At 44.3% G+C, this 14797-nt stretch overlaps 1 protein-coding gene across 1 annotated transcript; it reads left to right on the top strand.

Moving 5' to 3' along the window:
• Positions 1–11371: 11371 nt before the first annotated feature.
• Rnase13 (ribonuclease A family member 13 (inactive)) lies at positions 11372–14553 on the top strand. Its single transcript, XM_069998409.1, has 2 exons — positions 11372–11568; positions 11807–14553. Exon 2 carries the CDS (start codon positions 11812–11814, stop codon positions 12271–12273), a length of 462 nt encoding a protein of 153 aa, XP_069854510.1. The 5' UTR covers positions 11372–11568; positions 11807–11811; the 3' UTR covers positions 12274–14553.
• Positions 14554–14797: the final 244 nt, after the last annotated feature.

Here is a 14797-nt window from a genome sequence, read left to right on the forward strand (position 1 = left end):
TGAGGGCTTTACTTTTGGCTTCTTCAGAGCTTGCCTGAGATGTGTTGCTTCTGTTTGGAGAGCAGTCCCTGTATCAGGAAATGAGTCAGGTCTATACCTCCTACCCGCACATTCCAAATAAGTGGATACGTACAAAGCTAGTGAACTTGTGTAAACGTGTTCAGCAATGAGGAAGCTTGAGTTCTTGAATTCAAAGACTATACTGTCACATGTTTTTAATGACTCTTTAATAAAGCACCTGACCTAAGTGTCAACCCAATGAATTTCAGGGAGAATTGTTAATTATCTCCTCCTACATATATCTTCTGGCTTTTGATTTGAGCCAGAGCCAGTCACCCTAGTACTAAGGACTGCTTTTGGGGCTGGGAATGTGGCTTAGTGGTAGAATACTCACCTAGAATGCATGAAACCCTGGGTTCAATTCCTCATTACCACATAAGAAGAAAAGGCTGAAAGTGGCACTGTGGCTCAAGTGGTAGAATGCTAGCCTTGAGCAAAAAGAAGCTCAGGGACAGTGCCCAGGCCCTGAGTTTAAGCCCCAGGACTTGTTTTTTTTTTTTTTTTTTTTTTTTTTGGGTCCGGTTGTGGGGCCTGAACTCTGGGCCTGGGTGCTATCCCTCAGCTCTTCAGCTCAAGGCTAGTGCCCTACCACTTGAGCCACAGCACCACTTCCGGCTTTTTTCTTTTTGCTTATGTGGTGCTGAGGAATCGAACCCAGGGCCCCAGGCATGCAAGGCAAGCGCTCTACCACTGAGCCAACTTCCCAGCCCTTTTTTTTTTTTTTTAAAAGACTGCTTTTTCTCTGTTCTGATGTATAGCTATAGATTGAATAGTTTGCATGGCTTCTTGTCATGCAGGTATGATCTTTGGAAGGAGTTGGAGGAGACAAGGGAGGTGAATGAGTCATCACAATCACAATGAAAGCACCCACAGATGAGCTGTTCTTGTGGCAACTTCAGTTCCAGGTGATGATAAAGGCTGCCTGGCTTTATTTATTTGGAGAATACTTAACAACTCATACATACTTTATCCCCCACTATTTTATAAAAAAAAAAGCTCAGAACATAAGCTGAGTGCCAATGGTTCATGGCTGTAATTAATTCTAGCTAGTTAGGAGGCTGATATCTGAGGATTGAGGTTTGAAACCAGCCTGAGTAGACAAATCCAAAACACTCTTATCTCCATTTAACTAGCCAAAAGCTAGAAGTTGAACACTGTAGATCAAGTGGTAGAGCAACAGCCTTGCACAAAAAAGCTAAGCAACAGTGTTAGGCCCTGAGTTCAAGCCCCAATACTAGCACCAAATGTGAGAACACTTAAGAGAACTGTGAAGTTTAAGGGGCAAAACATCACTAGACAGTGATGTTTCTCACAAACAGTCTGTTTGTGAGAAGATCTAGGAAACTGACAGAAGCAATATTTTTGTTTTCAGATTCATATGTAAATATTCATCTTTATTCATATAGTCAGCAAGTATTTATTGAGTGCATACTGTGTATCAATGTATGACAGATAAATGTATGGCAGATATATTAGGGAATAAAAATCCCCCAACACTGTACCTTTGTGGTAGTTAAAGTCCTTTGGAAAAGACAATAAAAATAAACTTTTCTCAAAGTGATGATTGCTAAGGACAAACGTATAGCAGGATAGAGGTTGGTGGGCAGTGTTAGTTTTGTCTAAGCATATATTAGTTGCACAAAAGGTGATTTATGGGACATTTCTATACATTTCTATGTATCCTGGTCAACCTCACCCTCCATACAACTCTCCTCCATCCCATTTCTTGGGCAGTGATTTTTAAGAAGGTCATTGAAATAGGTAAGTTTAAGACAGAGACTTGAAGATGAGAGAGTGGGGGGAGGATATTTTAGGGAGAGGGAATAGCAGTATAAAGGCCCTAATGCACACAGAAGAGAGAGAGAGAGAGAGAGAGAGAGAGAGAGAGAGAGAGAGAGAGAGAGAGAGAGGACAGCAAAGCCATTCATGTGGCTATAGCAAGTGAATCAGGGTTCAGAGAAGAACCAGGAATGAGACCATGGGAAACAGAAACTCCCATGACTATTAGGAAGGCTGTGACTTGTACTCTAAGCACAGTGTGAAGTACTGCAGTATTCTATAGCAGAGAGGCAAGGGCCTGTTTAAACGACCACCTGGTTCTTGTTCAGATTACAATTATAGAGAAATCTCATAAGTAATGAGGCTTGTGTTCTGGTCCAGAAGTTAGGCCTTCAAGTAGGGAAGGGGGAGTTTTGTTTCCCCCTTGAGGGCAGGTGGGCATTATTTCAGTAGATCTGAATGGGGATGAAGGATTTTTACACAAAAAGAATAGTGCTAGAAGCCAGGTGCAGTCACTAAACCCTTTAATCCTAGCTACTTTGGAGGTGGAGATATAGAGATATCAATTCAAGACCAGATGGGCAAAAAAAGATGATGAGTTTGCATCTTGACCAATGGCTGAGAGCAGTGGTGAGCACCTGTTATTTCAACTAAGTGGAAAGCACAATGGCTGGATATAGTGGTGAGCTTGTTTTTCCAAGAAGCACAAATAGGAAGATTGTAGTCAGGCAAGACCACCAAAAGACTAGACTCCATCTCAAAAAATAACTAAAGCAAAAAGGAAATGACTGAGTGATTCAAGGGTTAGATTGTCTGCCTAGCAACTGTAAGGCTCCAGTTTAATTCCAAGTACCACTCAAAACAAACAAAACAAAAGTAAGTGCTAGACATAGAAACTGCCACTAGATGGCAAAAGAGAATCAAGGACAAATTCACATAGGCCTCTGACTCTGCTAGTTGACCTCCAGAAGGCCTTGGCTGTGGGGACAGGCCACTTCCTTGTTAAGGAAACTTCTGGATAGAATATTATAGCCTGCAAGTGTAGAAGCACATATGCTTGGGGACAGAATCCATGATGTAAAGCAGTGTGTGGACCAGATGCATATTAGCTCTGGCCTGTCTAGTCATTGGGGTGGAGGCTGGTGTGGGAGACGGGGCAGGAGTTTATGAGTTCATTTGAATTCCTAGCTCAGGCTCCTTTACATTTCCATTCTCCTAGAGTAAGATGGTTCCAAATCACTATTTGAAACTGCCTGCTGCACTAGTGTTTTCCTGTCATAATTATCGTAGTTTGCTCTTCAACTTCACTTTGCCAGGCTCCCCAGAAGGCTAAGCAGATGAAATAAATAAGGCCTTTCTTCAAAGGGAGAAGGAAATGAAGATTTCACTCTGCCTATGAAAACTGAAGTGGAAGTGAGCCAGGTACTTGTGGCGTATGCCTGTAATCCTAGCTACTCAGGAGGTTGAGATCTGAGGACTGAGGTCAGAAGGCAGCCTGAGCAAATCACCTAGGCAGGAAAGTCTGTGAGACTTCTTTTTTTTTTCTCTCTCTCTTTTTTGCCAGTCCTGAAGCTTGAATTAGGGCCTGGGCACTGTCCCTGAGTTTCTTTTTGCTCAAAGCTAGCACTTGAGCCACAGTGCAATTTCCGGCTCTTTCTATTTATGTGGTACTGAGGAATTGAACCCAGGGCTTCATGAATGCAAGTCAAGCACTTTGCCACTAAGCTACAGGCCCAGCCCTCCTTGAGACTCTATCTCCAATTCACTACTACCAAAAAGCCAGAAGTGGGAGCTGTGGCTCAAGTGGTAGAGCACCAGCCTTGAGTAAAAAAGCTAAGGGACAATGCCCAGGCTGCTGAGTTCAAACTCCAGTACTGACATAAAAGGAAGGAAGGAAGGAAGGAAGGAAGGAAGGAAGGAAGGAAGGAAGAAGTAAAAGAAGAAAGGAAGGGTTAAAACCAAGATCACTACAATTCAGGCTAAAACCTTTGTTTTGCCTCAATTATATAAGTTTGATTTTATTTATTCACTTAAACTCTCCAACTTACAAAATCTGTTTCACTTTGCATTTGTGTTTAGTAAGTTTTTGCTAATTTACCTTCACTGCTTTGGTGGAATAAAGGGAGTAGAGTTAGGAATAACAAAAATAGCCAGGCATCAGGCCAATTCCTGTTCAGGGAGTCTGGCAAAGAAGCTTCTAAGAGAAGCTTAGCAAAGGAGAGCAGAAAACAAAATGGCTATAAAGGAGCAACCTCAACCCCACGTCCTCCTCTATTGCCATATTCACTGCTATTGGCCCAACCTGGGGCAGGGTGCTGCTCTGTGTGTGTGTGTGTGTGTGTGTGTGTGTGTGTGTGTGTGTGTGTGTGTGTGTGTGTGTGTGTGTGTGTGTGTGTGTGTATTTAAGTTGGGGTGGATGTTGTGAAAACCACAGTGGGGCCAGGTTGGCCAGTGTTCACAGGACAACAGCTGTTGCTTCCTTCAGCCTGGAATGGAAGGGAGGGAAAGGGAAGGGGAGGGGAGAAAGGCTGGGCCTGGATTGGTGCCCATCCTTCAGAACCAAGCCTCTTTCTCTCTTCCAGAGTTCCACACAGCCTCTGGATACCAATGGAAAGTCCATGAGAGGATTTCCCTTCAAGCAGGAGCAGATCCACTCTCTTTTGTTCTAATTTTGTTGATCTTTAGAGAAAAAACCGGCAATGGGCTCACTTATATTTTGAGAAAGTGAAATACTCAGCATGTTGGGATCAGATGTGGGACTTGATTCAGGTCTTTGAATTCCCATGACCTTTCTTGGAATAGCTGGGGTTTGGAAGAGGCAGTCCTGAAAGAAGGTTGGAATCTTTGGCTTCCAAATCTTTAGACAAGATTGAACAGAAGAGAGATGGATCTGGCCTGCAGCTGAGGGCTGTTTACCAGGTCACTCTCAATTCATAAACCCTTGCCAGCTCAGAATTAAGTATAACTTCCTTAGTAAGATACTCAGGGCTTCCCCAGTCTGGGGAGGACGTTTCTAACTCAGTCTCAGACGTTTCTCCCACTTAAGGCTTCAACTACAGCCAGAAGATTTGCTCCCTTTTTTCAAGCATACTTTATGATCCTCTTTAGATCTACTTAACTCCTAACTGCTACATGAGAACTATCCTAAGACCCTAGAAAATTTTTCTCAACTCTCCCAATTCAGAGAGAAAGATCTCTCTCATCTTTTATTTACTGACTTCAAGAAGTCATTAAAAGCTGGGCGTCGGTGGCTCACGATTGTAATCCTAACTACTCAGGAGGCTGAGACCTGAGGATCACAGTTCAAAGCCAGCCCAGGCAGGAAAGTCCGTGAAACTCTTATCTCCAATAAAAACCACCAGAAAACCTGAAGTGGTGCTGTAGCTCAAGTGGTAGAGGGCTAGCCTTGAGCTGAAGAGCTGAGGGACAGTGCTCAGGCCCAGAGTTCAAGCCCCATAATAGAAAGAAGAAGAAGAAGAAGGAGAAGGAGAAGGAGAAGGAGAAGGAGAAGGAGAAGAAGAAGAAAAGAAGTCATTAAATAAATAAGCTACAGGTGACTGTTCTTAAGAAATGGAATTATCTCATTGATTACACCAGGATGTCTCAATCTTAGCATATTTACAACTGGGTCTGGACAGTTCTTTGCTGTGGGAGCTTTCCTGTGCAAAATAGGATGTATGGCAATATCTCTGATTTCATTCCAATAGCAACTCCTAATTATGACAGCTGAAAATATCCCCAGACATTACTGAATTGTCTGTGGTTGACATACAACTTTAGGCAAGCATCTAACCCTTTTAGAATTATATATTTTTAATTTTCTTTGTATCATTACCAAGGTTTGAACTCAGGTCCTTAACTTTTTCACTCAAGGCTGGTAGTCTATCACTTAAGCCATTCTACTTCTGGCTTCTTGGTGGTCAATTGGAAATAAGAGTTTTAGGGACATTCCTTTCAGTGGGAAAGCCTATTGAAACATGGATAATCTACAATATTTTTCAAAATGCTTTTTAGATAATATCTAATGATTACCTTAAAAAGTTATGTTAGTCATGTGCATCTGGTGCTCAGGAAGTGGGACCTGGGGCCTAGGGGTCACACAAGCCTGCAGGGCACTGCTTAGGCTTCCTTCAGTCCAGTGCCACACTCGTCCTCCCTATCCCAGAGATCTCTGTGCACCTTAGGCAAGGACATAGCTACCTCTAATAAATGGATGAGCACAGCTGCACCCTCCTTCGGTTCAATCCCTGGTTCACAGCCTCAGTCCAGATTTGAGTGTGGTGAATCCACCAAAATCCAAGAAGTGGCTCATGGACATGGTGTGGTTTTGGGGGCACCAGGATGCTCACTGTGAAGACCAAGCTTCAGGCAGCAGTAGAGTCCTCAAAGCCTGTTGGCAATGTGCCTGTGAACTCACTCCCAGAACCTTCTCTGATTCCACTTAGGGTTTTGTCAGGACATTATCTGGGGAGCAAGTCCTCGGATGCTGCTGGACTCAACTTCTGCCCCAGCGGGAAGTTGCTCTCTCTTGGGAGATACAGGCCTTGCCAGCTCAAGATCCTAGCATCTGCATCATTTGGTGGCTCTTCAGCTGCTGTCTCAGTTGAAGGTGGCTTTGTCACCTCTCTTGTCAGCTTGAGATCCTCAGCAGATGAACCATGGTGTGACTCTTCATCTACTTTAGGATATGGGCAGAGCCTGCTCATGATCTGTTGTAGGCATGCCATTTGGTGGCTCATCTTCCACTGTCACAGAATGTGATAGCTCTGTTATAGCCAATGTCAGCTCCACAGCCACAGCTGCTCCACAGTAGCTGAACCATGGGGTGGCTCTCATGAGCCACATATGGAGACTGGATTCTCTTATTTCATGTTTGAATACTGAGCTTCAGATCTGTAGTATTGGAAGACTCGGGTTCATCAGGTAGAAGACTGCTTCCCTGTTCCATGTTGGCCTGCCCTAGGTGGGCGGGTGCCGCTGGCAGGTCCTTTCTGGTCCCTGCTCCACTGTCTGCACACACAGACCAGGCACTGCCCCCAATATCAGTTGAGGACTGAGTGAGTTGAATTTGGGAAACAGCACAAGTACATGGTTCCTTCACTATCTTTGGACACTTAAGTTGGAAAGTCTACGTTCTCCATTATGAAGAAAGAGGGATCACTTATGGCTCCTCTTTCTCAGCCTATTCCCAAGTGGGACCTCCAGAGTGAGCCATGGGTTTCTGGTTCTCATAAATGGTTTGCATAGTTACACCATACCTTCACCCCACCTTCCCTGGACACTAGGCTTCCAGGAGACACAGGTGAATTCAGAACCCCCCTTTCCCTACTCCTTACCAGGTAAGTCCCTGGATGAGTCATTTTTGCATCTTGATATTCTTAGGTGTCCCCATTTAGTCTCTGTGGGTCTATTCTAAATACTATATCCTTGCATGTTGTCAGATGTGCATGCCCATAAACATCCCTATTGCCTGTTTTCCTTAAAGGCTGGTATTATTGATTGTTAATGAAAAAATAGAGATGAGACAATCAGAAAAAAAAAAGTTATGTCAAAGTAATCATTGAAGCTTCCTGGGGCTGAGGGCATTACAAGATTAGTAGAGCAGGGATGGGAGTGGGGCAGACCCTGCTGTCAGGCTTCTGTAGATGGTGAATGAGGCCTTGTAAATGTCAAAAGTGAGTTAGTATAGAACCCAAAGAACTTCATTGGTTATCCATTTATTTATTACTTATGATCAAGAAGCACTTTTGTAAGCTGTGTCCCAGTGACTCATGCCTGTAATCCTAAGTACTCAGGAGGCTGATATCTGAAGACTGCATTAAGTTTGAAGCCAGCCCTGGAAGAGAGTCCATGAGAATCTTATCTCCAATTAACCACCAAAATGCTACAAGTGGCAGTGTGGCTCAAGTGGTGGAGAGCTAGTCTTGAGAAATAAAGCTAAGGGACAGCACCGAGGGCCTGAGTTCAAGCCCCAGTATTGAGACAAAACAAACAAACAAAAGCACTTTTATTCTTCAGTCTTATTAAGTAAGTAAGATACGATCTCAAATTACAGAAGATGACCCATCTTACACTGGGTCATTCATGATGAAGTACTGAGTTCTGGTCTGCAAGGTGAGTTCAATTTCTGTAATCATATGAGCATAGGTGAGCAGGTAGAGGAGTGAAGAGAGGTGATGAATGGGTGTGGAATGGAGGAAGAGGAAGACTAAGAAGCATAACAAGCCCCCTTTTCTTCTCAGGACAGCTGCAGCCTTAAGAGTGTGACTGGAGGCTGGGACTCCAGCCTTTGCAGTTGACTTCCTCAAAGCAAAGAATGAGTCAGCCAGGCTTGGCCCCACCTTGATGAGCTCCCACTCAGTGTTGTCTCATTGAGAAGCCACCTGCCTGTGTGCGTTTTATCCTCATCCAGTTAGGCTTCGATGACACAGCCCTCTGAAAAGGACTTCCAAGCAGAGACTTTTGAAGTGGACTTCCAGACTAAGCTTTCACATGAACTAGCTGAACAGAACTGAAGGGTCAGAAAGGAAGGCAAGGTTGGGGCACACAGAAGATATTGGGCAGGGATTCAAAGTTGAGGATAGATATGGGCAGGAGCAAGAACATGGAAGACCTATGTCTCATGAGATGGAGTTCGGATTACAGCCTATAAGAAACACAAAGCTATTGCAGAGTGTTAGACAAAAGAAGGGACTATGCTCTTACTTCAGCAGTTCCATTAAAGAGATATTTGATCTGTGCACCAGTGGCTCATGCCTATGATCCTGAGATTCACAGTATCAAGGTTTGAAGTGAGGCTTGGCAGAAAAGTTCTTGAGTCTGTCTCCAAAATAACCAGCACAAAACAGTACTAGAGGTGTGGCTCAAGTAGTAGAGCATTGCTTGAACTCAAACCTGAGTGTAACCACCACCACTACAACCAAAAAAAGTATATATATCTGAATTGAACCTTATAGGAATTGAGCAGTTTATAGTCTCCAGGAGAACTTGAACAGAGGAAGGAGAAGGAATAGGAATAGTTGTAAATAAGATTGGCAGATCAACTTGACAGAGGCTTCATGCTCATACTGAATATTTACTATATGCCAGGCACTGGGCAAAAGCTCTTGATATACTTTGTGTGTGTGTGTGTGTGTGTGTGCGCGCGTGCGTGTGTGTGTTTGTGTGTGTGTTTGTGTGTCTTGGGGCTTGAACTCAGGGCCTAGGTGTTGTCCCTGAGCTTTTTGTTGATGAAGGTTAGTGTTCTACCACTTGAGCCACAGCTTTAATTCCAATCATTTTTGGTAATTGAAGTCTTGTGGGGTTTCCTGCTACTCCTGGCTTTGAACTATGATACTTAGATCTCAGTCTCCCGAGTAGCTAGGATTACAGGTGTGAGCCACCAGCACCCAGCATATATATGTATATATACACTAATACTTCATGATGTAAAAATGCTATTCTCATGAGTAGATAAAGTAATGGAAGCATATGGTGATATAGTAAATTTGAATTTGATGGCACACATTGTGTAAGTTATAGAGAGCCAGGATTTTGTTTCTGAGCTTAACCACTATGTGGTCCTGACCACCAATAGATTGTTTATGAGGGAGGGAGTCTAGAACAATTCTCAGGATTTTTTGCACAGGTAACTGAGGAAACTGACATAAACAATATAGAAAGAGATGAAAATTGTAAGGAGGATAGATTCCTCCTCATACTATTTTTCCTTAAAACTAGAGTTTTGGGCTCTAGTTTGTGTTATTAAAAAAGCAAGTCTATAGATGTGGGAGCATGGAAACACTATCAGTATGTCTTACTATGATCCCAAACTCCTTCTCACAGTAGGCCTTGGAGCACTCAGTAGTCTGCTTTAGATTCCCTCCTCTATTGGTAAGAGTTTTTCACCTACTGAGTTTCTCCTAAGAAGGAGCCCAGTTCTGGTGGCCAGTGGCTCATGCCTGAAATCCTAGTTGTTCAGCTAGCTGAGATCCGAGGAGATACCAGTTCAAAGACAGGATAGGAAGACAAATTCAAGAGACAACGATCTCCAATTAACTAGCAAAAGCCAGAAGTGGAGATGTGGCTCAAGTGGTAGAGTGATAGCCTTGAATGAAAATGTCAAGAGAGAACATGAGGCCTTAGTTTACAGGACCAAAAAAAACTTACAAAGAAAGAAAAGAAGGAAGGAGGGAAGGAAGGAAGGAAGGAAGGAAGGAAGGAAGGAAGAAAGAAAGAAAGAAAGAAAGAAAGAAAGAAAGAAAGAAAGAAAGAAAGAAAGAAAGAAAGGAAGAAAGAAAGAAAGAAAAAGTTGTGCAGTAGCACACAAGTACACAACTGTAATCCCAGCACTTAGGAGGAAGGATGATTGTGACTATATAATCAGACCCTCTCCTAAAAATAATGAAATCTTCCTGGGTAATGGTGGCTCACACCTGTAATCCTAGCTACTCAGGAGGTTGAGATCTGAGGATCACAGTTTAAAGCTAGGCTAGGAAGGAAAGTCCATAAAACTCTTATTTCCAATTAAGCACCAAAAAAGCCAGAAGTGGAGCTGTGGCTCAAGTAGTAGAGTAGTAGCCCTGAGCAAAACAGTTTAGAAACAGACTCCAGGCCTTGAGTTCAAGCTCCAGGACCAGTACACATACATACATACACTCTCTCTCTGTCTCTCTCTGTCTCTCTGTGTCTCTGTTTCTCTCTGTGTCTCTGTCTCTCTTTCTGTCTCTCTCTCACACAATGAAGTCCAAAATGATGACAACTCCCTGTGGGAAGATAAAGCTGAGAGGCTTATTAAAGTGAAGGACTAAGACTGGATGGCCAGAAAGCCATCTCTTCGGCTGTGATGAAGGAGACAGATATTTGATGAAAATGCAAGTTAAGATCCTCACCCTTTCCACGGATGACAAAATATCCAATGGCCACCCACAAGCAGAGATCATGACCAGGCTATGTGGTCCACATCTTTCCCAATCTAGATTACACTGTCAGAACCAACCTGCCAAGCTTGAGAATTCATTTAGATTCATATAGATTGCTAGGAGTGCTATGACTCACAGGTCACAACACAGGAAAGGATGTTACCATGAGAGAAGCTGGGTTGATGACAAAGACCGTGGGAAATCCTTGATTCTTGGTGTGGCAGGTTGGTGGGAGGACTCCTTGGCTCCTGTGAGTGGGATGACAGTGGCAGACATTCCATTCTCTGAGGGTCATTTAAGGAACATTTGTTCTTTGGATACATGACAGTGCTTTTCTTCCTACCTGACTGCAAGAGCAGGATCAGTGGGCTGGGAACATCAAAGAAACATAAAAAAAAAAAAGCCCAGGAACTTAGGCAGGAGACTTAGCCCAGGAACTTCTGGCAAGGAGATTGGAACTAAGTGTTCTGAAGAAGATACCAGAAGAGACCAGAGAGCAATGTCTTTTTCCCCCTACCCATCCAACTCCTCAGCCCAAAGGTTTCTCAGACTCAAAGGATGTTTCCCTCCTCCCAAACTGGTCTTCATCCAGAAACCTTTTAAGCTGCCTCTCACCTCCAGGTTGTCCTTGCCCTTGAAGAAGAAGCATCTCTTCCTTTACCCAGCTGTCTTCATCTCCTGTCCTTTTTCCCATGCTCTAAGAGAATTACCACCGAAGCCTGTTCTTTCTACCTCCTCTGCATTTACCAGAACAAGTGTCAAGGGCCAGGGTTAATCCAGAAGCATCCTTGTCCAAGGACCAGCTGGAGTGTTTCAACCCACCGACTGGGTAAGATTGAGACCTGGTTGTTGAACCAGGGGACCAGGGTGGGGATGTCTGTAGGTAGCTGATTAGTGGTGTGGCCTTGGGTAGGTGCCTTGTCTCTCAGCATCAGCTGACTATAGTAGTCAGCTCTTAGAGGGTAGAAAAGGTGCCTAGGAAGATTGGGGGATGCTGGAGGCTCTGGGAAGGAATGGATAGTCACTCTAATGTTGAGCTGTCTCCAACCACCTTAATTTTGACACAGGAGGAATGACACCAGCTGGGGTCCAGCTCCTTTTCCTCCAGCTTGTTCTAGGGCCAACTCTGGTCATGGACAACAGGCTACATACCACCATCAAGAACTTCCGCAGCTTGCACTTGGACTATCCCAGAGTGGTGTATCCAAGGGGTTTCCGTGGCTACTGCAATGGTCTTATGGCCTATGTGAGGGGCAGAATGCAAGACTGGTTTTGTCCAAAGATCCATTATGTGGTCCATGCCCCCTGGGAAGCCATCCAGGAGGACTGCAAGCATAGTGAGAGCTTCTGTGAGAACTACAATGAATACTGCACACTCACCCAGAGCTCCTTCCCTATCACAATCTGTACCCTGGGCTCTAAACAGCCGCCCACCAGCTGCCGCTACAATAGCACCCTAACCAACCAAAGGCTCTACCTGCTCTGCTCCCGAAAGTATGATGGTGAACCCATAGGTGTCATTGGCCTCTACTAGGGAATTTTAATTCCCAAACCACCTCCACCTCCTACAGACCACTGCAGGTCTGCTTGTTCCCTTTCCCAAATTTTGCTTCCCACAAGTTTTCTTCCCTCCCTCCCTTCCTTTTTTTTCTCTCTCTCTCTCTTTCTTTCTTTCCTTTCTGTGTGTGCCAGTATTGGGCTTAAACTCAGGGCCTGGGGGCTGTTCCTTCACTTTTTCTCTTAAGGCTATCAAGTTGAGCCACATCTCCAACTTCCACCTTTCTGGTGGTTATTAGAGATAAAAGTCTCATGGACATTCCTGCCTAGGCTGAGTCTTTTTTTTTTCTTTTCTCCTTGAACTTGGAGCTTAAACTCAGGGCCTAGGTGCTGTCCCTGAACTTCTTTTTCTCAAGACTAGTACTCTACCACTTGAACCTCAGTGCCAGTTTCAACTTGTTCTGAGTAGATTATTGGAGATATGAGTCTCACCAACTTTTCTACCTGGGCTAGCTTCGAGGTGCAGTTCTCAGATGTCAGCCTCCTGAGCAGCTAGGATTACAGGCATGTGCCATGGGTGCCTGTTTTGTTTTTGTTGTTGTTGTTTGTTTTGTTTTGTTTTCTACCGATGTCCAAGGAAGACAAAGCTCCTCCCAAGAGACCAGGAGGCTAGGGAAATATTTAGAGCTTTGATAACTGCAATCAGACTTTTAGGCTTTTTCCAGCTTGTTTACCACCTTCTGACCACTCCTACCACCATCCTCCCTCTCCTAGCGACAGTAAAACCCACCCAAGAAGCTGACTATGTCCAGTTGGCAGTGCCTGTCCATTCCTGTGCCAGATCCTGACTCCTGGACAGAGGCCTAGGGCCCCAGCTCACACCATAGCAACAGGCACCCAGCTCCAGTGTCCTTGCTTCCCATCTCAGTCTTTCCATTTCCCTTGTAACCCTCTCCTCCCCATTACAATGAGTAACTCCAGATCTAGGAGACCCTTAGATATACTTTAACCTCACTACCCCACATCCCCTCAATTGCCAGCCTGCTCTTCTTTATGAAATCACAGATTTTTTTCTCTTCATATACTTCTCCTTTCCTCCTTTCTTCTACCATGGAGCCCAGAGTTTTCATCTATACTTCCAAACTGCCTTTCTTTTCTCAAAAAACCCCTCTGTTTTCCATCCTCTCTCTTTGGCCCACTGGAATTTCAAGTTACCTTCTCTCATCCATTCCTGTCTGGTTATTTTTTTCCCTTTCTTCCCAGTAGCTCCTCCTAACATCACCCAGGTTTCAGGTTCTGCTGCTACGAAGGCAATGAAGCAGGCTCAGCCACAGCTCTAGTCATAGTTTTAAAACTACAACTGAGCCAGGTGAGGTGGCTCAAGTCTAATTCTAGTTACTTGGGAAGTAGAGATCGGGTGATTACTGTTCCAGACCAACCCCAGAAAAAAATTCTCCAGATTCTATCTCAACAAATGGCTACATGTCGTACTTTGTGCTTGTATCTCATCTGGGGTGAGTGTTGGGGGGAACCCATGGCTGGGTGAAGTGTCTAGTGCCTGTCATTCCCAGCAACACAAAGAAGTCTCACTAGAAAGATCACAGCCATGGCTCAGACAAAAAGTGAGACCCTGGGGCTGGGAAGGTGGCTCAGTGGTAGAGCACTTGCCTTGCATGCATGTGGCCCTGGGTTCGATTCCTCAGCACCACATAATCAGAAAAAAAAAAAAGCTGGAACTAGCCCTGTGGCTCAAGTGGTAGAGCGCTAGCCTTGAGGTGAAGAGCTGAGGGACAGTGCCCAGGTCCAGAGTTCAGGCCCATGACTGGACCCAAAAAAAAAAAGAAAAGTGAGACCCTACTATGAAATATATCAATGCAAAAAGAGGCTGGAGGTGTGGCTCAAGTGTTAGGGTATCTACCTACCATTCAATCTCCTATAAGTGAGTTCAAATACTGGAGGAAAACCAAGTGAAAGATGGATATGAGTAGGGAGCCCGTGGCTCATGCCTGTAATCCTAGCTACTCAGGAGGCTGAGATCTGAGGATCGCAGTTCAAAGCCGGCCTGGGCAGGAAAGTCCATGAGACTCTTATGTCCAATAAAGCACTAGAAAACCAGATATGGCACTGTGGCTCAAGCGGCAGAGTGCTTGCCTTGAGCTGAAGAGCGCAGGGACAGTGCCCAAGCCCAGAGTTCAATCCCCATGACCAACCAAAAAAAAAAAAAAAAAAAGAAAAGAAAAACAAAGAAAGCCAACAGTAAATGAAAGTTTAGAAAAAAAATATGCATAAGATCTCTCTGTATTTTTTCAACTTCTTGTGAACCATGTCAAAATAAAAAAGGTTAAAACATGTCTGACTCAATTATGATTTAATTCCTCTTTCTGCTCTTGGAGTTCTGGTGGCCCTCTCCCTCTGACCATCCTCCTAGGCTGTTCTGAGTGGTCAGAAAGGTCTGAATTGTATGGCTGCCATGATTGAGGTGGGGGGGAACCCAGTTTTGGGCTGTGTTAAAAGTGGATTCACCCTTCCCCTGGCTGTACATGGTTTTATTACTCTCCTAA

Source organism: Dipodomys merriami, unplaced genomic scaffold, assembly GCF_024711535.1.
Source record: "Dipodomys merriami isolate MVZ:Mamm:240054 unplaced genomic scaffold, mDipMer1.0.p SCAF_518, whole genome shotgun sequence".
NCBI classification, from domain to species: Eukaryota; Metazoa; Chordata; class Mammalia; order Rodentia; family Heteromyidae; genus Dipodomys; species Dipodomys merriami.

Coding starts and splice junctions, on each gene's coding strand:
- Rnase13 (XM_069998409.1), top strand. CDS start 11,812: ATGACACCAGCTGGGGTCCAGCTCCTTTTCCTCCAGCTTGTTCTAGGG.